Source organism: Lactuca sativa, chromosome 5 (assembly GCF_002870075.4).
Source record: "Lactuca sativa cultivar Salinas chromosome 5, Lsat_Salinas_v11, whole genome shotgun sequence".
NCBI classification, from domain to species: Eukaryota; Viridiplantae; Streptophyta; class Magnoliopsida; order Asterales; family Asteraceae; genus Lactuca; species Lactuca sativa.
This window is the reverse complement of record NC_056627.2, coordinates 133074349-133099484: the sequence shown is the minus strand read 5'-3', so window position 1 is coordinate 133099484 and position 25136 is coordinate 133074349. Positions and strand designations below refer to the sequence as shown.

General features: G+C 35.3%; 1 protein-coding gene across 3 annotated transcripts; it reads left to right on the top strand.

Annotated features, from left to right (window-relative positions):
- The first annotated feature begins 253 nt into the window (after nucleotides 1-253).
- On the top strand, nucleotides 254-21162 carry LOC111890000 (mediator of RNA polymerase II transcription subunit 15a). Of its 3 annotated transcripts, none has more exons than XM_023886157.3 (5): nucleotides 254-410; nucleotides 551-651; nucleotides 1170-1299; nucleotides 1410-1530; nucleotides 20996-21162. In XM_023886157.3, exons 2-5 carry the CDS (start codon nucleotides 587-589, stop codon nucleotides 21004-21006), a joined length of 327 nt encoding a protein of 108 aa, XP_023741925.1. In that variant the 5' UTR covers nucleotides 254-410; nucleotides 551-586; the 3' UTR covers nucleotides 21007-21162. The 3 variants fall into 3 exon arrangements, with proteins under 3 accessions (XP_023741925.1, XP_052620259.1, XP_023741924.1); XM_052764299.1 differs by lacking the exon at nucleotides 20996-21162 and adding an exon at nucleotides 8632-8798; XM_023886156.3 differs by lacking the exon at nucleotides 20996-21162 and adding an exon at nucleotides 1749-2209.
- The last annotated feature ends 3974 nt before the right edge of the window (nucleotides 21163-25136 follow it).

Sequence of the window (25136 nt, the reverse complement as noted above, 5' to 3'; positions counted from 1 at the left end):
TATATATATATATATATATATATATATATATATATATATATATATATATATATAATATGTAAAAAAAATCAAATTTGAATCAATGCTGCAAGTCCAAACATTTTTAAGCTAAAACTGCAAAAAAATACAAAATCTTAGGAAACTTTTTTGAAATTTTCTCTTAATTTAACCAATTAATTATGCATTCCAGATGCCCTTAACATAATAAATTCGTCCATGTGGATTTTGTTCACTATTTCGTCGAAGGAGGGTCCATAAATCAGCGACCAAGACCTTATATATGCAATTTGACTTTCCTACAACTACACTCAATCGGTTCAAATTCTCTCATCTCGTTTACTTTTGGATCGATAGATTTCGCTTTTTTCTGATAGACAGGGAGAAAGAGCAGCTACGTCCAATCCCTTAATGTAAGCTAGCTATTTAATTCTTGTTTTCACTATCACTCATGAATTAAGTTTAAGCTTTGTAGATTGCTTCAAGCGAAACATCTAAACATATATTATGCTGATATGTTTGATCACATGCTAATTCAAAACTCAAATCGCAGTTCGATAACTGAAGTAACACTGTTTGTGAGTCCTCTATGGAATCTGGTGATTGGAGGTCTCAGCTGACAGATATTTCACGGAACAGGATCGTGAACAAGATGTGTGTTTACGTATTTTTTTTCTTTAAGAATTTGTTTATGCTTATCTGCTAAGAATTTATCTTACTGTAAGTCTATAACGATGGTGATGTTAGCTTATGGGATTGTGTTGCTAATCTTACCCTAAGAAATCATATTGTTTATATTAATCGACAAAGAAACTATTACAAGAAAAGGGAAGAAAAAAACACACACCTAAGCTAATAGACCCCTAAAATTAATTACCATGCTTACAGAAATATATACTCAAAAAGAATGTTCACACATCTAACATTCTGAAAGTATAGATTCTTTTGGGGCTTATTGCTTTTGTAATGTTTCAAACTTTTTACGTATTCAGCATGGCTGTGTTTTTTTTCTCACTAGTTTCCTTACACTTCTTGAATTGCAATTACACTTGGATTGCTTGTTGTGGCTGGTTTTCTATAATTTTTTTGACTGGTAAAAACAGGCTTTATATAGGAAATATCTTCAAAAAGTTACCTACTTCTTTTGACTGATACATGTTGATATTACGTAGAACTGATATCTTGAAGAGATATATTCCGATTTCTGGACCAGAGGCTGAGGCAGAGGGGCTACAAGAACTAAGAAAAATAGCTTTGAAATTTGAACAGAAGATTTATACTTCTCCAACAACTGCAAATCAGGTTTTGCGATGTGTTTTTTTATTATAATAGCTTTTGCTTTTGATTGGTGATATATCATTTTGCCATATATATACGGATAAGTTTAAATCTTCATAATATTTGGTTTGCAGAATGATTATTTGCGGAAGATAGCCTTGAAGATGAAGGTTATGGAAACGATATCACAAAATCCCATGCCAGATGCAATGCATTCTAACCCTGGTGCTAATTCTGTAAACCCCTCGGATCCAGGTACTTCCAAATACACGTTTTCAAGGTATAACTAAGTTCAGTATAGTTAAATATAACCAAGATTCAGATTTGTTTAACTTAGGGACCCTAAACTTTTTTGTTAAGAGATTTTATCATTCAAGTTCTCTTTATATGAAACTTTGTGTATTTTTTGTTCCATTCTTTTGAAATTTGAAAACTAAGTTTACCTCCTAACTTTTATTTTTATAATGACATAGAAATTCCACATAACCCCAACACCCAAATAGGAATGATACAACTTTGTCTTCAAGCATACATCTTCTTACCCTTCAACTTTTGGCTTTCAAGCCTGTGACTAGAGCTTTGAAATGGTGTTGGGATGTTCAAATTCAAAGAAAGAAAAGAAGTAGAAACAACGAGAGAGGACAGCAAGAACGAAGAGCAACGAACAACGAAAGCCTGATATATTTCCTCAACTCACACGAGGAAAATACTAACACAAAGTTAGGACTTTTAGTTGAGTGAATGGATTTAGAATACTAAGAGCATCTCCGGTATCAATTAGAATAAGTGTCACATCTTCATATAATTAATCTTTAATTTTGACCTCTAAATAAGTTATCATTCCAATGGTTAAGTTTATTTAAAAGTTTGTTTTATAAATATAAGTAATTTATCCTCATCTATTTAAAATCCTTTACGTGGAAGAATTTCGAATATGTACTTCTAAAATATCAAAATACCATATTTGTTCAATATAAATTCTAAATATTCTATCTACCTTCATAACTTTCAAAATATCTTGCTCAAATCTTTATTTTAATTTTTCTTTAAATATTTTATAATCAATTATTTTTATAAAGTGACTATTATACCTTAGATAGTTATAAATTCGAGCCCATTTTAACTTTTCTTAGTAACTGTTTCTGTTTCGGTCACCTGAATCTATCTCTCTTTGATAACCAGAGTCGTTAGCTCCTCAAACCTATTCAACCTAGTTGAAAACAAGAATCATGAATCAAGTTTGATTAACAAATGTCTAGAACCTTAAAATCAGGATCCACATAGAGTGAAAACCCTTCTAGAAGAATACGTCTCATCAATGTCAAAATTAACATTTATCTATAACATTTTGTGGGAGTTCATCAGTGCAAACCTTCTAGAACAGTAAATGACCTCTTCAAGTAATGAAAATTACCGTAGAACTAGCCTATACAAAGTTAAGTTTTTGTTTATTAGGAAATCAAGACCTCTAATTAGGTAAAAGTTATCGATTAAAGCCCAATGGTGAGAAGTTAAGGACTTTGGTTATTAAAGACATGATTCGTGCACTGAAGCAATTATCAAAAATTGTGTCAGCATGAAATAGGACTCAGAATATAGAAAAATGGTATTATGGTAAATTAATAAAAATAAATGAATATAATATGTCTAGAAATCTTAAAAATAAAAATTTGGATAAATATGATATTTTAAAAGTTGGTAAAAAGTAAGTAATTTATTTAAACGTTAAATTAGACAAATATAATATTTTGATGTTTAAAAATGACCTATACAAAATTGGCCTTTATAAAACCTCCATGTTTAATTCGTCTATTTTTTAAACACAAATAATATTTTAAGATGAATGTATAAATACAAATATATCGTTTTACTATTTGTATGTATAAAATACGAAAAATTATTATGTTGTAGTTACAAAAATAAATTAAAAGCATTTAATTTATATCTTATAAATGAGATGTCATTAAATTTTTAATAGGTATAATTAATTAGTAAATAAATAAAAATTATCTACAAGTAAATTATAATTAAAGAGGTAAAATGAAATATACTTAAGGTAGAAGGGATTATATATAAAATTTAGTAAAAGTATATTGAGAACTCAATATATATATATATATATATATATATATATATATATATATATATATATATATATATATATATATATATATATATATATATATATATATATATATATGGTTAGATTATTTTGTTTTCATTATCTATTGTATGCATGTATGATTGATTCTGGATCAATTATTTTATTTATTTTAATAAACTAATTAATGCATATTACATGTTAGAGATATAATGGATATTAATTACATCTTTAGCATTTAATATGCATTAATTACTTTTTTAAAATAACTAACATGATTGGTCCAGAATTAATTATACATACACACAATAGATAGTGAGAACATTTGGACCTAAGTCTATATATATATATATATATATATATATATATATATATATATATATATATATATATATATATATATATATATATATATATATATATATATATATATATATATATAAAACAAATAAGTTATCAAATCCAATGACATTAAGTGGTAATAAAATATACATGTATGGTAATAAGCTATATAAAAACTTATAATTTTAGATGCTCTTAGCCGAAATTATTTATCAAACCTGGTTTTATTCGTCAACTAGGTTATAAACACGTGTTACGTAACAATAAAAAAAATTATATAATAAAAAAAGATATTCACAGTCCAATTACAAAGAAATTTTTTTATATAAAAACTAATGTATATTGTTAAGTTTACGATCTTATGTATAAATAATATTTGATATGGTTATTAAATTTTAATAATGTTGTTTAATTTATGATTAATGAGAAAAACATAAAAGTATAATGTTAAAAAATTAAATTTGATATATTAAATATGGCAACAACAATTATATATGGTATAACGAAATATTTGTTAAAAAACATCTAAAAATAAAGATATTGCTTAAGATTAGAGGATTTGAAGTTTGAAATGAGTTAATAATTGATATTGTTAATATATTGAAAAAAAATATTTTCTGTCTTTTCTAATATACATTTTAAATGGAAATATAATGAAATACAAATAGAAAATGATGTCACTTGTATAATATATAGTCCTTTCTAATATACATTTTAAATGGAAATATAACGAAATACAAATAGAAAATGATGTCACTTGTATAATAGTCCTTTCTAATATACATTTTAAATGGAAATATAACGAAATACAAATAGAAAAGGATGTAACTTGTATAATAGTTTTTTAATAGAGGGGTAAATGGCAATTTTAGGTTTTGACAGAGTTATAAAAATCACGACTAAGTCCCAATTAATTTCTAATTAGTCCATATATGCTACCCGACTGAATAGAAGGCGTCTAATGATTAATCTATGATTAAAATTGAACGAATCAGAAGAAAACAATGAAATTTTAAAATCTTAAAGAAGTTATATCTCAATAGAAATTATTTATAGTATGATTAATATTGTATTAATTATATTAGCTTATTTTGTTATAATATTAATAGTATTTACGAACTTTATATTTATATTAGTCATATTTAATTTTATAAAATTCAATGAATCAGCAATGATCTCCGCTTAATTATCCGATTAATCATCAGGTAGTTGATTAATCTTTTAACTGTAATCTACCGACTAGGAAACGTCGAACATTTTTTTTACAACATTGGTTTATTAGAAGAGGTAGAGTTAAATATAATGATAGAAAATTTGATAACAGAAGAAAGTTTCACAACTATAGAAAAAAAAGTCAAAACTATAAATTAATGGCAAAAATTTTTAAATTATAAGAAAGTAGTTGGATGGAACAAAATTATTATTATAAAGTATTTATACGGAACAAAATTGAAAATCATTTATTATTAACTAGATTTGAGACCTATGTACTATACAACTTAATTAAAAATAAATAAATATTAAGGTGTAAACATTAAGCTTTTTTTAAAGTAAATTTTAAAATAAATACAAACGAAATTATAAATTGGTAATTCAATCTATATTAATAAAAGAAACTATTGTCATATTTTAAATAATAGTGACCCCCAACATCCTCACATGGAAAGTAAAGCTTTTATGATTAGAACTGTAACAACCCGAAATTGTTCGTCGCCAAAACCCGTTCTACCCGAAAGGTCGCCGTTATCAAATTCGTTCCGTTTTCTTTTTGGAGTTAATTATTAAAACTTATATGATTATTTTATTTAATGAGTGTCTAAATCACTCAGGAACTCACGTAATTAGCCCGAATATAATCATTTCATAAGTTTTAGAAATGTCCCCGCCGGGTGACGGAAACTTAATCGGGTGCGACCAAAAGCCGCGTTTAACGTCGGTATCGGGTAGAATTCCACCGCGTACAAGTTTTAAGACCTATATAAACGTGTTCTAGCATCCATTTGAAGCTTTTTCCTTCTCTCTCTACTCTCTCTCTAACCTCTCTCCTAAATCCAAGTTTAAGGGTCCAAAACTCAAATTTAAGGCCTCATATCCCTAAGGTACCTTCCTAGCCTTAATCTATAGCATAATTGGCTTCCAAATTCGACATTTAATCATGAAATGGGACAACGTATATGAGTTTACGGCCCAGGAGGCTGCCGAGGCCGTAAACACCAATTTGAAGGGTTTTAAGCCCTTAAACTCCTTCCTAAACTCATTTGGACTTTAGATATGGCTAAGGGACTTCAAGATATGGACTTAGAACATTTAAAACATGAACTTTGTGATGTTTGAAGGAGTTTACGGCCAAGGATCATTCTTGGGCCGTAAACTCATATATCTAGGGTTTTCATGCCCTTAAACCCTTCCAAATCACTTATATGTCTTAGTTATGAATTATAGAACATTGATAATTGCATTTAGACACTTGAAACATCATTTTTGGGGGACAAATAAGAGCTTACGGCCAAGGTATGTGCTTGGGCCGTAAACTCCTCTAAAAGGGGGATTAAGTGCCCTAAAACATGCCCAAATGCCCTGAAACTCAGCCAATGACCTTGTGGTAAATCCTAGAATCATCTAAAAATGGTTTGGAGGCCTTAAACACATCAAACACACCACATATTGGAGTTTACGGCCTAAGCACATAGCCTTTGGCCGTAAACTCATAAACACATGTCAAAATGGCCTTAAACCACCCCTAAAGCCTTGGAATGAATTTTAGAAGTCCATACAAACAAGTTTTTAGCATTAAAACACATGGAATTGCTCTTTAAGAGAGTTTACGGCCATGAGAGGGGTCTCATTGGCCGTAAACTCCAAAAATCCTTTCAAATCCTCAAACAAATGCATATAAGGCTTTGGTACAATTTTAGCAATCACATGTGATTAGTTTGGGATCCAAAAACACAACTTTTCATGGATTTATAGGAGTTTACGGCCATGAGACCATGCTAGGCCGTAAACTCCCTAAAATGTGTCATTTTGATGTTAAAAATCCATTCCAAGACTTTGAACCAAACCTAGAAAAATTCCCCTAAGTGTTTGAAATCACTTTTGCCCACATTTGACCCCACCATGAGTTTACGGCCGTAAACTCATGGGGAATGGGTCTTGTGGCCGTAAACTCCCTAAAAGGGGTGTTCCTTTGAAGTCCCAACTCATTTCCTAAGTCCCTCGCATCATTCATGTCCCTAAACGCCACCCGGGTCCCTCCAAACACTTGTATCAGAGTGTTATCGCGACTTGAAGCAATTGTCCCTATCCAACAATCAATCTAAGTCCTAATTAGATACAAATGTGTATCTTTACATCATAATTAGGAACCTCGTGCTTTTACAAGTTCCGGATCAACTCTTAGCATCCAAACCGTCTCATATCTCGTCCGGTGAGTTCATACCCCTACGGCTTTTTCACTGTTTTCAATGTTTTCAGGGGGGGAATACAAGCAAACTACAACTGTTTTCAAATCAAAACATTGATATGTTTCAAATTATATCTGACAAACTTATAAACTCTTTTACTCCTTATGTATTATGCTGAGCATAAGGAATGACTTATCAATTACAACTAAAAGAATTTTAGTTAAGGAAACAATCAAACTAATCAAATTATTATGGGAATAATTTGGGGGTCTTTACTGTTCTTTCTACCATATGTCGATATCTATATCCAGTTATTAGATAAACTATGTCTGATTCAGTTTATCTCCGTATCATTTGAATGTATTGTCAGATAATTTCATTGTATGTATCTACATTTACTGTACTATGTTTCATAATCTTCTGTATGTCGATGTCTTATGAGAACCCTGTGAATAGTTTAGTACTGGTTTGTGAGATAGTCACTACCCTTTATGGATGATCAGTAAATCCTCCCTGGAAGTGTAACCAGAGTCTCCTGGAGGGAGAGCGCGGAATTTGTGAATAGATCTATTTGGGACTGACAATCCCACACCTTAACTGCTAGCTACAGTTAGGCGGGCACGCCTGGGGTGACAAATTTCTGGATATCGTTTCGACGTCTGACAAACGTCAAGGAGGTCACGTTGTCGTATTAGTATGGTTACCCGACTCACAACATGTATTAATATTAGCTTATTCACAGTTTGGGTTTAGAATCTATATCTTATACGGGATAGTGATCCCATGGTTTTGTATATATAACTTGTGCGGGATGTCTTTCCCCGTGGTCTTTAACTATATCTTATACGGGATAGTAATCCCATGGTTTTGTATATATAACTTGTGCGGGATGTCTTTCCCCATGGTCTTTAACTATATCTTATACGGGATAGTAATCCCATGGTTTGTATATATAACTTGTGCGGGATGTCTTTCCCCATGGTCTTTAACTATATCTTATACGGGATAGTAATCCCATGGTTTTGTATCTATATCTTATACGGGATAGTGATCCCATGGTTTTTCCAAATCTGTATCTTATCCGGGATAGTGATCCCATGGTTTTCAATCTTTATTTCCATATATATATCAACTTATCTCATGTCTAGTCCGGGATGATAGTCCCATGATCTTAAATTTGTACCTTCATATGTGTCAAACTATCTTATATCTCTTTCGGGATAGTGATCCCAAGATTTTCATTATATAGTTTTGTGTGTTAAACTATACTTTATGATATACAACTGATCTTACAATTAGGAAAATATGGGATTTTCCTGGGGTAAAACACAACACGTAATCGAATTGGTAATGAATGATAACTAAACCAACTTCACATAAGAAAATATGGGATTTTCTTGGATAACAAGTCTTTTCGGAAATTAAAGGAAATCGATACATTTTCATAAAACAAAACCGCTTATGAACTCACCAGCTTTATGCTGATTTTCAAACCGCTTGTATTCTCAGGTCCAAGTTAGACAGGTACCCGGTCATCTCTTTTGATGAAGACGGAGTGCGTGAAAGACTCGTCTCAGCGTTTGTTAATATGATGCATATGTATATCTTGTATAACTTTACTTTTGGAACAAATGTAAACTTTCATATATATGTAATGTAATGTTTGTTTACTGTGATTACTATGTACATTGGATTTGATACACAACGTGGTAGTCCACCTCGGAAATGTTTCCGCCTTTGATTTTCGGGGTGTGAAAGATTGGTATCAGAGTCCTTGTTTATAGTGAACAGAGTATACCAAACCTTACATGGTATAAAACTATAAACACTAAAGGGCCTCAGTGCTCTGAAATAAAAGTATCTTCAAAACTATAAGTATTTTCAAAGGTATACAAGTATACCGAACCGCCGAAATCCGTAACTACAAGTAGAACAAAACATAAGTAAATGGGTGTTGTACACTGCGGTTAAACCTGGGCAGTTATGTAGTCGTGTCTAGGATCAATATGGCCTGGCCAACTATATTCATTCGAGACACGGCCAACATGTGCTTGGGAGTGACTGTGGTACGCAACATGCCTAAAACTTACCTAATATCTCAAACAACAAATCGTCGCTGCAGCGAACCATGAAATACTATGGGAGTATTTCTCGAGCCAATCTTTCGTAGAAAATCCTCGTATTCGTGAAGTTACTTGATCATTCCGCTAGCGATAAAATGTTCTGTCTTGATAACTCTTTCCTGCTTTATCGCTTAGTATGATGCTATATCTGTCTTGATGAGATATCCCCTGTTCAATATCTCTTGATTCAATTCGGAGGACTTATAATCCTCTCTTTCCTGATCTTTTTAGATCAAGATGCCTCCAAGAAAGAGACCCAGCTCGAAGAACAACGACAATCCTCCTCCGCCACCACCTTCTCCTTAATTCGATCTCGCATCACTTCAAGCAGTTTTGACTGCTGCAATGGTGGCAGCTATGTCACAAATGAATCCCGGTGGCTCCGGAGGTGGTCCCCAGCCCCAAAATCCAGAAGACAACCAGGAACACCGAAGAGGGGGTTCCTACAAAGACTTCATGAACGCGAAACCCACAACCTTTGATGGCACTGGAGGTGTCATTTCCCTAACTCGATGGTTCGAGAAAATCGAGTCACTCTTCGAAATATGTGCCTGTTCGGAGTCTGACAAAGTCAAATTCGCCGCCTGCACTTTCCTTGACAAAGCCCTGACTTGGTGGAACGGCCGAGTCAAATCCTTAACCTTACCTGTAGCAAATGCCATGGGTTGGGAAGCTATGAAGGAGCTTCTGCTTGCAGAATACTGCCCTCGGGGCGAAATTCAGAAACTAGAACACGAACTCTGGAACCTTAAGATGAAGGGTTCCAACATAACTGCTTATACTTCAAGGTTCGATGACCTGGCATTACTCTGTCCGGGAATGGTTACCCCGGAGAGTAAAAAGATCGAGAGATTCATCTGGGGATTGACCCAGCCAACTAAAGGGAATGTCTTGGCTGCAAAGCCAGACACGTACGACAGCGCTAAATGCCTTGCGAAAATCTTGATCGATCACGAAGACAACTCTGATGAGGATGATACCACTCCTGAATCGGACACAAGTGGAGGTGAAAGTAAAAAAGAAATCTCGGAACAAGCGAAAGGCCCCAAGTACGAAAGGGTCTTCGAAGAAACAGCAAACGGTAGCAGTCCATGCCGCTACTGCCCCTGTTGCTGTCTCAGCTGTCGGTTCTACAGCCCAAACTCCTACCAGTGGATACACTGGTACCCTTCCTTGGTGTGGTAAGTGCAACTACCATCACCGCATTCCTGGTCCATGTCGCGAAAGGATCTGCGACAACTGTGGCAAGAAGGGCCATCTGTCTCGAACCTGCAGAAAACCAGCCAAATCAACGAACCAATCATCGGGAGCAGGAATCAGTCCAGCCTACTACAATTGTGGTGAAGCAGGGCACTTCAAAAGGAATTGCCCCAAAGCAACTACCACCACTGATCCCTCTGTCGCCGCAGGTATACTTCTCTTTGATAACTCTTGTACCTGCAACTCTTTTCGATTCCAGCGTTTAGAGGGAAACCTGTTACCTATCTATTTGAACGTTCTCTAAACTTCACCCTTCGTATGTGATCGAAATGTGTATCATCGAGACGACTAACCAATGAGATTGAGAACCCTAACTTCGTACCTATAGATTGAATCCTCGGTCCAGAGGACTATTCTGTTCCATCCGGTTAAATGGAAACTTTTCACGAGAATGCCTTGATGCTACGCTTAACATGGAATGACTGAGCCTCATTCATGTTGTTATCCTGATTTCGAGAGGGTCGCCTGTCTATATCTTTTTCCTCGACCTAACTCTCATGATCTTCGGCATCAAACTTTTGTATTGTGTCATGCTTTAAAACTCAAGAGTTTTCCTGATACGAATTACCACATCCCTCGTTTCTGTGATCATTGAGAAACGGGAAGTTAGTAGCCCTTTCTACTAAATGTTTGCCCCGAAGAGTTTCCGGGAATTTCATTCGAACGTCTAAAAGTTTAGTTCCACATCATACTTTTCGAGGTCCTCGTAGAGATTGATTCTACAATCTTCAGGGTTCGGATGGTCGTAGAACTTGTTAACATCTATCCAGTACATCATGTTTCGAATCCTTAGAAGCTTCTACTCAACGAAACCCTAGTGATTCCTTGAGGAAACCGAAGTCATCAAGGGTTGGAACTTCCATGAGAGAACCGATTGATAACATAGATTGAGAGAGAGTCAAGATGCGAAACGAAGACACGCCCCGATAGTGAGAATTCACTAGAACGCCCAGTAGAGAACCGATTCCACTTGAGAAAGTAAAGATCCAAAGTAACAAATTCATTCGTGTCTCATTTCAAACTCATGATCCATATCGTATTCTTTGAATTTCGGGACGAAATTCCCTCTAACGGGGGGATAATGTAACAACCCGAAATTGTTCGTCGCCAAAACCCGTTCTACCCGAAAGGTCGCCGTTATCAAATTCGTTCCGTTTTCTTTTTGGAGTTAATTATTAAAACTTATATGATTATTTTATTTAATGAGTGTCTAAATCACTCAGGAACTCACGTAATTAGCCCGAATATAATCATTTCATAAGTTTTAGAAATGTCCCCGCCGAGTGACGGAAACTTAATCGGGTGCGACCAAAAGCCGCGTTTAACGTCGGTATCGGGTAGAATTCCACCGCGTACAAGTTTTAAGACCTATATAAACGTGTTCTAGCATCCATTTGAAGCTTTTTCCTTCTCTCTCTACTCTCTCTCTAACCTCTCTCCTAAATCCAAGTTTAAGGGTCCAAAACTCAAATTTAAGGCCTCAAATCCCTAAGGTACCTTCCTAGCCTTAATCTATAGCATAATTGGCTTCCAAATTCGACATTTAATCATGAAATGGGACAACATATATGAGTTTACGGCCCAGGAGGCTTCCTAGGCCGTAAACACCAATTTGAAGGGTTTTAAGCCCTTAAACTCCTTCCTAAACTCATTTGGACTTTAGATATGGCTAAGGGACTTCAAGATATGGACTTAGAACATTTAAAACATGAACTTTGTGATGTTTGAAGGAGTTTACGGCCAAGGATCATTCTTGGGCCGTAAACTCATAATCTAGGGTTTTCATGCCCTTAAACCCTTCCAAATCACTTATATGTCTTAGTTATGAATTATAGAACATTGATAATTGCATTTAGACACTTGAAACATCATTTTTGGGGGACAAATAAGAGTTTACGGCCAAGGTAAACACTTGGGCCGTAAACTCCTCTAAAAGGAGGATTAAGTTCCCTAAAACATGTCCAAATGCCCTGAAACTCAGCCAATGACCTTGTGGTAAATCCTAGAATCATCTAAAAATGGTTTGGAGGCCTTAAACACATCAAACACACCACATATTGGAGTTTACGGCCTAAGCACATAGCCTTTGGCCGTAAACTCATAAACACATGTCAAAATGGCCTTAAACCACCCCTAAAGCCTTGGAATGAATTTTAGAAGTCCATACAAACAAGTTTTTAGCATTAAAACACATGGAATTGCTCTTTAAGAGAGTTTACGGCCATGAGAGGGGTCTCATTGGCCGTAAACTCCAAAAATCCTTTCAAATCCTCAAACAAATGCATATAAGGCTTTGGTACAATTTTAGCAATCACATGTGATTAGTTTGGGATCCAAAAACACAACTTTTCATGGATTTATAGGAGTTTACGTCCATGAGACCATGCTAGGCCGTAAACTCCCTAAAATGTGTCATTTTGATGTTAAAAATCCATTCCAAGACTTTGAACCAAACCTAGAAAAATTCCCCTAAGTGTTTGAAATCACTTTTGCCCACATTTGACCCCACCATGAGTTTACGGCCGTAAACTCATGGGGAATGGGTCTTGTGGCCGTAAACTCCCTAAAAGGGGTGTTCCTTTGAAGTCCCAACTCATTTCCTAAGTCCCTCGCATCATTCATGTCCCTAAACGCCACCCGGGTCCCTCCAAACACTTGTATCAGAGTGTTATCGCGACTTGAAGCAATTGTCCCTATCCAACAATCAATCTAAGTCCTAATTAGATACAAATGTGTATCTTTACATCATAATTAGGAACCTCGTGCTTTTACAAGTTCCGGATCAACTCTTAGCATCCAAACCGTCTCATATCTCGTCCGGTGAGTTCATACCCCTACGGCTTTTTCACTGTTTTCAATGTTTTCAGGGGGGGAATACAAGCAAACTACAACTGTTTTCAAATCAAAACATTGATATGTTTCAAATTATATCTGACAAACTTATAAACTCTTTTACTCCTTATGTATTATGCTGAGCATAAGGAATGACTTATCAATTACAACTAAAAGAATTTTAGTTAAGGAAACAATCAAACTAATCAAATTATTATGGGAATAATTTGGGGGTCTTTACTGTTCTTTCTACCATATGTCGATATCTATATCCAGTTATTAGATAAACTATGTCTGATTCAGTTTATCTCCGTATCATTTGAATGTATTGTCAGATAATTTCATTGTATGTATCTACATTTACTATACTATGTTTCATAATCTTCTGTATGTCGATATCTTATGAGAACCCTGTGAATAGTTTAGTACTGGTTTGTGAGATAGTCACTACCCTTTATGGATGATCAGTAAATCCTCCCTGGAAGTGTAACCAGAGTCTCCTGGAGGGAGAGCGCGGAATTTGTGAATAGATCTATTTGGGACTGACAATCCCACACCTTAACTGCTAGCTACAGTTAGGCGGGCACGCCTGGGGTGACAAATTTCTGGATATCGTTTCGACGTCTGACAAACGTCAAGGAGGTCACGTTGTCGTATTAGTATGGTTACCCGACTCACAACATGTATTAATATTAGCTTATTCACAGTTTGGGTTTAGAATCTATATCTTATACGGGATAGTGATCCCATGGTTTTGTATATATAACTTGTGCGGGATGTCTTTCCCCGTGGTCTTTAACTATATCTTATACGGGATAGTAATCCCATGGTTTTGTATATATAACTTGTGCGGGATGTCTTTCCCCATGGTCTTTAACTATATCTTATACGGGATAGTAATCCCATGGTTTGTATATATAACTTGTGCGGGATGTCTTTCCCCATGGTCTTTAACTATATCTTATACGGGATAGTAATCCCATGGTTTTGTATCTATATCTTATACGGGATAGTGATCCCATGGTTTTTCCAAATCTGTATCTTATCCGGGATAGTGATCCCATGGTTTTCAATCTTTATTTCCATATATATATCAACTTATCTCATGTCTAGTCCGGGATGATAGTCCCATGATCTTAAATTTGTACCTTCATATGTGTCAAACTATCTTATATCTCTTTCGGGATAGTGATCCCAAGATTTTCATTATATAGTTTTGTGTGTTAAACTATACTTTATGATATACAACTGATCTTACAATTAGGAAAATATGGGATTTTCCTGGGGTAAAACACAACACGTAATCGAATTGGTAATGAATGATAACTAAACCAACTTCACATAAGAAAATATGGGATTTTCTTGGATAACAAGTCTTTTCGGAAATTAAAGGAAATCGATACATTTTCATAAAACAAAACCGCTTATGAACTCACCAGCTTTATGCTGATTTTCAAACCGCTTGTATTCTCAGGTCCAAGTTAGACAGGTACCCGGTCATCTCTTTTGATGAAGACGGAGTGCGTGAAAGACTCGTCTCAGCGTTTGTTAATATGATGCATATGTATATCTTGTATAACTTTACTTTTGGAACAAATGTAAACTTTCATATATATGTAATGTAATGTTTGTTTACTGTGATTACTATGTACATTGGATTTGATACACAACGTGGTAGTCCACCTCGGAAATGTTTCCGCCTTTGATTTTCGGGGTGTGAAAGATTGGTATCAGAGTCCTTGTTTATAGTGAACAGAGTATACCAAACCTTACATGGTATAAAACTATAAACACTAAAGGGCCTCAGTGCTCTGAAATAAAAGTATCTTCAAAACTATAAGTATTTTCAAAGGTATACAAGTATACCGAACCGCCGAAATCCGTAACTACAAGTAGAACAAAACATAAGTAAATGGGTGTTGTACACTGCGGTTAAACCTGGGCAGTTATGTAGTCGTGTCTAGGATCAATATGGCCTGGCCAACTATATTCATTCGAGACACGGCCAACATGTGCTTGGGAGTGACTGTGGTACGCAGCATGCCTAAAACTTACCTAATATCTCAAACAACAAATCGTCGCTGCAGCGAACCATGAAATACTATGGGAGTATTTCTCGAGCCAATCTTTCGTAGAAAATCCTCGTATTCGTGAAGTTACTTGATCATTCCGCTAGCGATAAAATGTTCTGTCTTGATAACTCTTTCCTGCTTTATCGCTTAGTATGATGCTATATCTGTCTTGATGAGATATCCCCTGTTCAATATCTCTTGATTCAATTCGGAGGACTTATAATCCTCTCTTTCCTGATCTTTTTAGATCAAGATGCCTCCAAGAAAGAGACCCAGCTCGAAGAACAACGACAATCCTCCTCCGCCACCACCTTCTCCTTAATTCGATCTCGCATCACTTCAAGCAGTTTTGACTGCTGCAATGGTGGCAGCTATGTCACAAATGAATCCCGGTGGCTCCGGAGGTGGTCCCCAGCCCCAAAATCCAGAAGACAACCAGGAACACCGAAGAGGGGGTTCCTACAAAGACTTCATGAACGCGAAACCCACAACCTTTGATGGCACTGGAGGTGTCATTTCCCTAACTCGATGGTTCGAGAAAATCGAGTCACTCTTCGAAATATGTGCCTGTTCGGAGTCTGACAAAGTCAAATTCGCCGCCTGCACTTTCCTTGACAAAGCCCTGACTTGGTGGAACGGCCGAGTCAAATCCTTAACCTTACCTGTAGCAAATGCCATGGGTTGGGAAGCTATGAAGGAGCTTCTGCTTGCAGAATACTGCCCTCGGGGCGAAATTCAGAAACTAGAACACGAACTCTGGAACCTTAAGATGAAGGGTTCCAACATAACTGCTTATACTTCAAGGTTCGATGACCTGGCATTACTCTGTCCGGGAATGGTTACCCCGGAGAGTAAAAAGATCGAGAGATTCATCTGGGGATTGACCCAGCCAACTAAAGGGAATGTCTTGGCTGCAAAGCCAGACACGTACGACAGCGCTAAATGCCTTGCGAAAATCTTGATCGATCACGAAGACAACTCTGATGAGGATGATACCACTCCTGAATCGGACACAAGTGGAGGTGAAAGTAAAAAAGAAATCTCGGAACAAGCGAAAGGCCCCAAGTACGAAAGGGTCTTCGAAGAAACAGCAAACGGTAGCAGTCCATGCCGCTACTGCCCCTGTTGCTGTCTCAGCTGTCGGTTCTACAGCCCAAACTCCTACCAGTGGATACACTGGTACCCTTCCTTGGTGTGGTAAGTGCAACTACCATCACCGCATTCCTGGTCCATGTCGCGAAAGGATCTGCGACAACTGTGGCAAGAAGGGCCATCTGTCTCGAACCTGCAGAAAACCAGCCAAATCAACGAACCAATCATCGGGAGCAGGAATCAGTCCAGCCTACTACAATTGTGGTGAAGCAGGGCACTTCAAAAGGAATTGCCCCAAAGCAACTACCACCACTGATCCCTCTGTCGCCGCAGGTATACTTCTCTTTGATAACTCTTGTACCTGCAACTCTTTTCGATTCCAGCGTTTAGAGGGAAACCTGTTACCTATCTATTTGAACGTTCTCTAAACTTCACCCTTCGTATGTGATCGAAATGTGTATCATCGAGACGACTAACCAATGAGATTGAGAACCCTAACTTCGTACCTATAGATTGAATCCTCGGTCCAGAGGACTATTCTGTTCCATCCGGTTAAATGGAAACTTTTCACGAGAATGCCTTGATGCTACGCTTAACATGGAATGACTGAGCCTCATTCATGTTGTTATCCTGATTTCGAGAGGGTCGCCTGTCTATATCTTTTTCCTCGACCTAACTCTCATGATCTTCGGCATCAAACTTTTGTATTGTGTCATGCTTTAAAACTCAAGAGTTTTCCTGATACGAATTACCACATCCCTCGTTTCTGTGATCATTGAGAAACGGGAAGTTAGTAGCCCTTTCTACTAAATGTTTGCCCCGAAGAGTTTCCGGGAATTTCATTCGAACGTCTAAAAGTTTAGTTCCACATCATACTTTTCGAGGTCCTCGTAGAGATTGATTCTACAATCTTCAGGGTTCGGATGGTCGTAGAACTTGTTAACATCTATCCAGTACATCATGTTTCGAATCCTTAGAAGCTTCTACTCAACGAAACCCTAGTGATTCCTTGAGGAAACCGAAGTCATCAAGGGTTGGAACTTCCATGAGAGAACCGATTGATAACATAGATTGAGAGAGAGTCAAGATGCGAAACGAAGACACGCCCCGATAGTGAGAATTCACTAGAACGCCCAGTAGAGAACCGATTCCACTTGAGAAAGTAAAGATCCAAAGTAACAAATTCATTCGTGTCTCATTTCAAACTCATGATCCATATCGTATTCTTTGAATTTCGGGACGAAATTCCCTCTAACGGGGGGATAATGTAACAACCCGAAATTGTTCGTCGCCAAAACCCGTTCTACCCGAAAGGTCGCCGTTATCAAATTCGTTCCGTTTTCTTTTTGGAGTTAATTATTAAAACTTATATGATTATTTTATTTAATGAGTGTCTAAATCACTCAGGAACTCACGTAATTAGCCCGAATATAATCATTTCATAAGTTTTAGAAATGTCCCCGCCGGGTGACGGAAACTTAATCGGGTGCGACCAAAAGCCGCGTTTAACGTCGGTATCGGGTAGAATTCCACCGCGTACAAGTTTTAAGACCTATATAAACGTGTTCTAGCATCCATTTGAAGCTTTTTCCTTCTCTCTCTACTCTCTCTCTAACCTCTCTCCTAAATCCAAGTTTAAGGGTCCAAAACTCAAATTTAAGGCCTCAAATCCCTAAGGTACCTTCCTAGCCTTAATCTATAGCATAATTGGCTTCCAAATTCGACATTTAATCATGAAATGGGACAACATATATGAGTTTACGGCCCAGGAGGCTTCCTAGGCCGTAAACACCAATTTGAAGGGTTTTAAGCCCTTAAACTCCTTCCTAAACTCATTTGGACTTTAGATATGGCTAAGGGACTTCAAGATATGGACTTAGAACATTTAAAACATGAACTTTGTGATGTTTGAAGGAGTTTACGGCCAAGGATCATTCTTGGGCCGTAAACTCATAATCTAGGGTTTTCATGCCCTTAAACCCTTCCAAATCACTTATATGTCTTAGTTATGAATTATAGAACATTGATAATTGCATTTAGACACTTGAAACATCATTTTTGGGGGACAAATAAGAGTTTACGGCCAAGGTAAACACTTGGGCCGTAAACTCCTCTAAAAGGAGGATTAAGTTCCCTAAAACATGTCCAAATGCCCTGAAACTCAGCCAATGACCTTGTGGTAAATCCTAGAATCATCTAAAAATGGTTTGGAGGCCTTAAACACATCAAACACACCACATATTGGAGTTTACGGCCTAAGCACATAGCCTTTGGCCGTAAACTCATAAACACATGTCAAAATGGCCTTAAACCACCCCTAAAGCCTTGGAATGAATTTTAGAAGTCCATACAAACAAGTTTTTAGCATTAAAACACATGGAATTGCTCTTTAAGAGAGTTTACGGCCATGAGAGGGGTCTCATTGGCCGTAAACTCCAAAAATCCTTTCAAATCCTCAAACAAATGCATATAAGGCTTTGGTACAATTTTAGCAATCACATGTGATTAGTTTGGGATCCAAAAACACAACTTTTCATGGATTTATAGGAGTTTACGTCCATGAGACCATGCTAGGCCGTAAACTCCCTAAAATGTGTCATTTTGATGTTAAAAATCCATTCCAAGACTTTGAACCAAACCTAGAAAAATTCCCCTAAGTGTTTGAAATCACTTTTGCCCACATTTGACCCCACCATGAGTTTACGGCCGTAAACTCATGGGGAATGGGTCTTGTGGCCGTAAACTCCCTAAAAGGGGTGTTCCTTTGAAGTCCCAACTCATTTCCTAAGTCCCTCGCATCATTCATGTCCCTAAACGCCACCCGGGTCCCTCCAAACACTTGTATCAGAGTGTTATCGCGACTTGAAGCAATTGTCCCTATCCAACAATCAATCTAAGTCCTAATTAGATACAAATGTGTATCTTTACATCATAATTAGGAACCTCGTGCTTTTACAAGTTCCGGATCAACTCTTAGCATCCAAACCGTCTCATATCTCGTCCGGTGAGTTCATACCCCTACGGCTTTTTCATTGTTTTCAATGTTTTCAGGGGGGGAATACAAGCAAACTACAACTGTTTTCAAATCAAAACATTGATATGTTTCAAATTATATCTGACAAACTTATAAACTCTTTTACTCCTTATGTATTATGCTGAGCATAAGGAATGACTTATCAATTACAACTAAAAGAATTTTAGTTAAGGAAACAATCAAACTAATCAAATTATTATGGGAATAATTTGGGGGTCTTTACTGTTCTTTCTACCATATGTCGATATCTATATCCAGTTATTAGATAAACTATGTCTGATTCAGTTTATCTCCGTATCATTTGAATGTATTGTCAGATAATTTCATTGTATGTATCTACATTTACTGTACTATGTTTCATAATCTTCTGTATGTCGATGTCTTATGAGAACCCTGTGAATAGTTTAGTACTGGTTTGTGAGATAGTCACTACCCTTTATGGATGATCGGTAAATCCTCCCTGGAAGTGTAACCAGAGTCTCCTGGAGGGAGAGCGCGGAATTTGTGAATAGATCTATTCGGGACTGACAATCCCACACCTTAACTGCTAGCTACAGTTAGGCGGGCACGCCTGGGGTGACAAATTTCTGGATATCGTTTCGACGTCTGACAAACGTCAAGGAGGTCACGTTGTCGTATTAGTATGGTTACCCGACTCACAACATGTATTAATATTAGCTTATTCACAGTTTGGGTTTAGAATCTATATCTTATACGGGATAGTGATCCCATGGTTTTGTATATATAACTTGTGCGGGATGTCTTTCCCCATGGTCTTTAACTATATCTTATACGGGATAGTAATCCCATGGTTTTGTATATATAACTTGTGCGGGATGTCTTTCCCCATGGTCTTTAACTATATCTTATACGGGATAGTAATCCCATGGTTTGTATATATAACTTGTGCGGGATGTCTTTCCCCATGGTCTTTAACTATATCTTATACGGGATAGTAATCCCATGGTTTTGTATCTATATCTTATACGGGATAGTGATCCCATGGTTTTTCCAAATCTGTATCTTATCCGGGATAGTGATCCCATGGTTTTCAATCTTTATTTCCATATATATATATATCAACTTATCTCATGTCTAGTTCGGGATGATAGTCCCATGATCTTAAATTTGTACCTTCATATGTGTCAAACTATCTTATATCTCTTTCGGGATAGTGATCCCAAGATTTTCATTATATAGTTTTGTGTGTTAAACTATACTTTGTGATATACAACTGATCTTACAATTAGGAAAATATGGGATTTTCCTGGGGTAAAACACAACACGTAATCGAATTGGTAATGAATGATAACTAAACCAACTTCACATAAGAAAATATGGGATTTTCTTGGATAACAAGTCTTTTCGGAAATTAAAGGAAATCGATACATTTTCATAAAACAAAACCGCTTATGAACTCACCAGCTTTATGCTGATTTTCAAACCGCTTGTATTCTCAGGTCCAAGTTAGACAGGTACCCGGTGATCTCTTTTGATGAAGACGGAGTGCGTGAAAGACTCGTCTCAGCGTTTGTTAATATGATGCATATGTATATCTTGTATAACTTTACTTTTGGAACAAATGTAAACTTTCATATATATGTAATGTAATGTTTGTTTACTGTGATTACTATGTACATTGGATTTGATACACAACGTGGTAGTCCACCTCGGAAATGTTTCCGCCTTTGATTTTCGGGGTGTGAAAAGAACACATCTAACAGACAAAAAGTCTAAAAAATTACCGGAGTAAAGAATGTAATCATACATCTATATACTCTCTCCCAGTAGCATGAAACTTATAGTCACCACCTTTATACATGGAAAGGATGTTGCCACCAGTAAGTCCTACAAAATCAGCCAGTTTTTTCATAATTTAAAAATAAACAAATGACTTTTTTGGTAGATAATGGCATAAAAGTCTAAAAATGAGCTTAAATATGATGCTTATTTCCCATACAAATGAGATAGTCAGTCATCTAAGTAGCAATAATCATCAATGATCGTTGTAATAACAATGCATATGTCACTACCAATGGTAAGGATCAAATAAAAGTCTAGTAAATTATTTTAAATTATCCAAATTTCTCTTCATTAAAATTTGTGTTTATCTATCATGCTTTCATCCAATATCATAGTTGAGGAGAAACCGGGAAGAAATGAACTTTACTTGGAAAAAACATCAGGAATGAGTTAGGACCCACCTATTATTATCATATCAATTCATATCGATATGTAAAGGAGAAGCTAACATACCTTTCTTATCCATGAAACCTTGTGCTTGTTATTGAATGTCCTCACCTTCGTCCATATTACACATAAACAGTAGAAGATATTAACATAGTAACATACCAATTAAACTGATATATTTGGTTCAAGCATTTAATCAAACATTTGTCTGAACAAAATACAAAATTGATAAACTCAAAGGAAAAGAAGTGCATATGGAGATGGAAAAGTGCAACCAAGTCTACACGATTTGGTAAAATAATAAACAATTATGTGATACAAAATTAAGAATTCCATTAATAAGTAATAGAGGTGACAGTATGTAAATTAAATCGACCAAAAATGACCAATTGTCCAAACTAAGCAGTGTTTATGAATAACTTACAATTTGAAGATCCTTATTGAAATTACAGAAAATTGCTTCATCCTTCTTGGTTTCAATTGGAACTTTATTCAAAAGGCTATTAAAACCCATATTTAACAACAAATTCCACACACCTGAAGTACTTTGTAGAGAGAGAAAGAATTATAGAAGCAAATACCATGAAAGATTGATTCAAATAATACAAATACAAAGCACCCAGATTTACCTCTAATGGTTAATACACCGATGGAAGAAGGGATGTTAATCATATTGAAGACGCCGAGAACCCTTACTAAAGACAGGAGAAGAGCAATCAACAATGAAAATGAAACACATAATGTTAGTTTTAGTAAATAGAAAAGCTAACGAATCGAATTTATAGAAAACGTATAAAAGATAAATTAGGGAAGAGAAGATTAGGTTTTAGGATAGGAGATGGGGATGAACTCTTTTAGGATTATCCAATAGTTATCGATAGGAGCAAGAGATGTCGGAAGACCTAGTAGGTAACAAATACAAAAACAATATATCGATAGTATCCTGCAGGAGTTGCGATGAAGGAGGAGAACTGGTATTAGGATATTAGGAAGGGCTTCACAATTGCAACTAGGTGGGGGTGTAGGTAAAGATCGGGTTCTAGGAAATCAACATAAATATTATTAGTTATTAAGATCAAAATGTAAAACAGTAGTTGTGAATTTGAAATGCCTATATGACATTAACGCGCGATTTTAGCCTTGAGTGTTCTAATTAAAGAGTGTAAATCCTGCGTGACATTGAGTGATTTAAAGAAAGAATGAATGGATTTTGATATATCATTATCACTGGAATTCATTAATATAATGATGTTTCATTGAAACAAAAATAAGAAAACGGCATGTGGAAAAAGAATTACTATAAAATAATGAAAAAAATGTCAAGTGTCAAAATTAAGAAGAGGAATACATCTGGCAAAAACATTTTCATTTATTAGGGTAGCTAACAGTACCATATTTCAAGAACAAAATTGAAAATCATTTATTATTAATCATAGTACCATATTTCAAAAAGATCGGCTTTAACATATAATACATAAAAGGGTTAGCATACTATTGTTATTTATCTTTTTTTTTTCTTTTAGCAGATAGCTAGAAGTTTGAATGTTAAGAACACATGTTCAAACCACACAACAAATTAAACAAGATTTGGGTTGAAACTTGTGTTCCAATCAATTTGGGCTATGTTTCTTTTTCTTTCCTTATCAAGTGTGGTAACTAATATGATCCATCAATTTGATCAAATAAATGGGAAAAAAATTAATACAAAATCAGTGTTGACAATCTCTTAGTTAATTTAGAAAAAAAAAAAGTTTCCTTTATCCCATCGTTCCAAAAAATTCTTATTAATTAACTCTCATAATTGATGTAAATATAATTCTTTTAGGTATGGATCATAACTTTGGGGTAGTCGTTGATCGAGCTCAATGCCCAAACCTTTACAAAAGGGATCCCCATTTTGAGATTGTTGGGTCAATGACACGAGCTCGAATAAAAAGAATGAAAGATGCCTTAAATGCAGGAGCCAAAGTATAAGTTAAATTTGACTAAGGTATACATGTAACAATGATTAATACTTTTTATGTAACCATCTTGAGGGGCATTCTTGTAAATCATGTCATTTACAACAACATACACTACTAGAAAAAGATAATTCAAATATGGTTAAAATTATAAATATAACACGTAAAGTTAGCCATATTGGAACATGGGCGAATTATGTTACTACACCTAATATAACACAACTTTACAACAAAAAAACTATTGATGTGAAGTCAAAAAAAATCATCCCAAGTGTCTTACAAAGCGATGACATGCACATACAAGACATTTAATATGGTTCTTAAACTAAAATAAATAGCATTATATGGTAACCAAAGTATTGTTGTAGATATTAGGCTAAATGTAAGAAATAACAATTTACAAGAACCAAGATTTTGAAATATTAGTAGCATTTGGGATTAAAGTATTATCTCTTGTCACTTGTTTACGAACAATTTCAAGAAATAGCAATGTATTTTCATATATTTGTGGATTGTAGTGTTCTTCATTTTCGTTTTGTTACAACAATGTACCTTAATCATTTTTTTATTAAGACCCATGGAATTTGGCAAATCTACTTGGTGATAGTGTTATACTTTATTCTATAACTATCTAGTTTTAAAATGTTCTTTCACTTATTTTTTTTTATTAAGACATCCTACTTTTTAGTATTTAAAAAAAATTAGTTATTCACTAACGTTCCTTATTACTAGAAAACATGCATTTAATGACTCTTGGATTACAACATACATTGCTTTTATGACAGACAAAAGCATGTGTCCTAAAATATGTCATTATTTGTGAAAACTCAAGGATTTACAACATACAAAAATATGTGTCATGTTTTAGTGTCAAACATATTTTAAAAAAGAGGGATGTGTTTCTTAATGTCTATCATCTTGAAAAAAATGTCTCCTTTTAATTATCAATATATAACTATAATTTCATAAATTCCCCTTTGTTTCCAGTCTCCTTATCTCTAAGTCTCCATGTCTCTCTCAATTAGAACTACTTAGGGTTTATTACTAGAAAAAGGGTTTCCTATATATAACAGGAAATTTTTTTTCATTGAAAGCCATGTCATAAAAGAAAATGGTAGCCATTTAGCCTGACATAAAATTTACGCCATACATTTATGACCTACAACTACGACATACAAACACGATATGTGCTTTCGACATACATTCACAACTAACTTTCAATGTCTTAATTCGTAACACACACACACACATATGTATGTATGTATGCAAAATCTTACTCAAACTAAATTACACACTTAATGTCTAATAATGCAAAATAAAATATCATACATATATAAAAAGGCAATCCATTACACAAATTATAGTGTCAAATTAAAAAGTGTGTTCCAAATTTATCAAAAAGTAATGGTCAAATACATATCAGTGGTAAATAACTTGTGTGACATAAGTA

Bases quoted from the DNA above. Each gene is read 5' to 3' on its own strand.
- LOC111890000 (XM_023886156.3), top strand. From the start codon at position 587: ATGGAATCTGGTGATTGGAGGTCTCAGCTGACAGATATTTCACGGAAC. The intron at 652-1,169 runs GTGTGTTTACGT...GATATTACGTAG, and splicing joins AACAGGATCGTGAACAAGAT to AACTGATATCTTGAAGAGAT. The intron at 1,300-1,409 runs GTTTTGCGATGT...TTTGGTTTGCAG, and splicing joins CTCCAACAACTGCAAATCAG to AATGATTATTTGCGGAAGAT.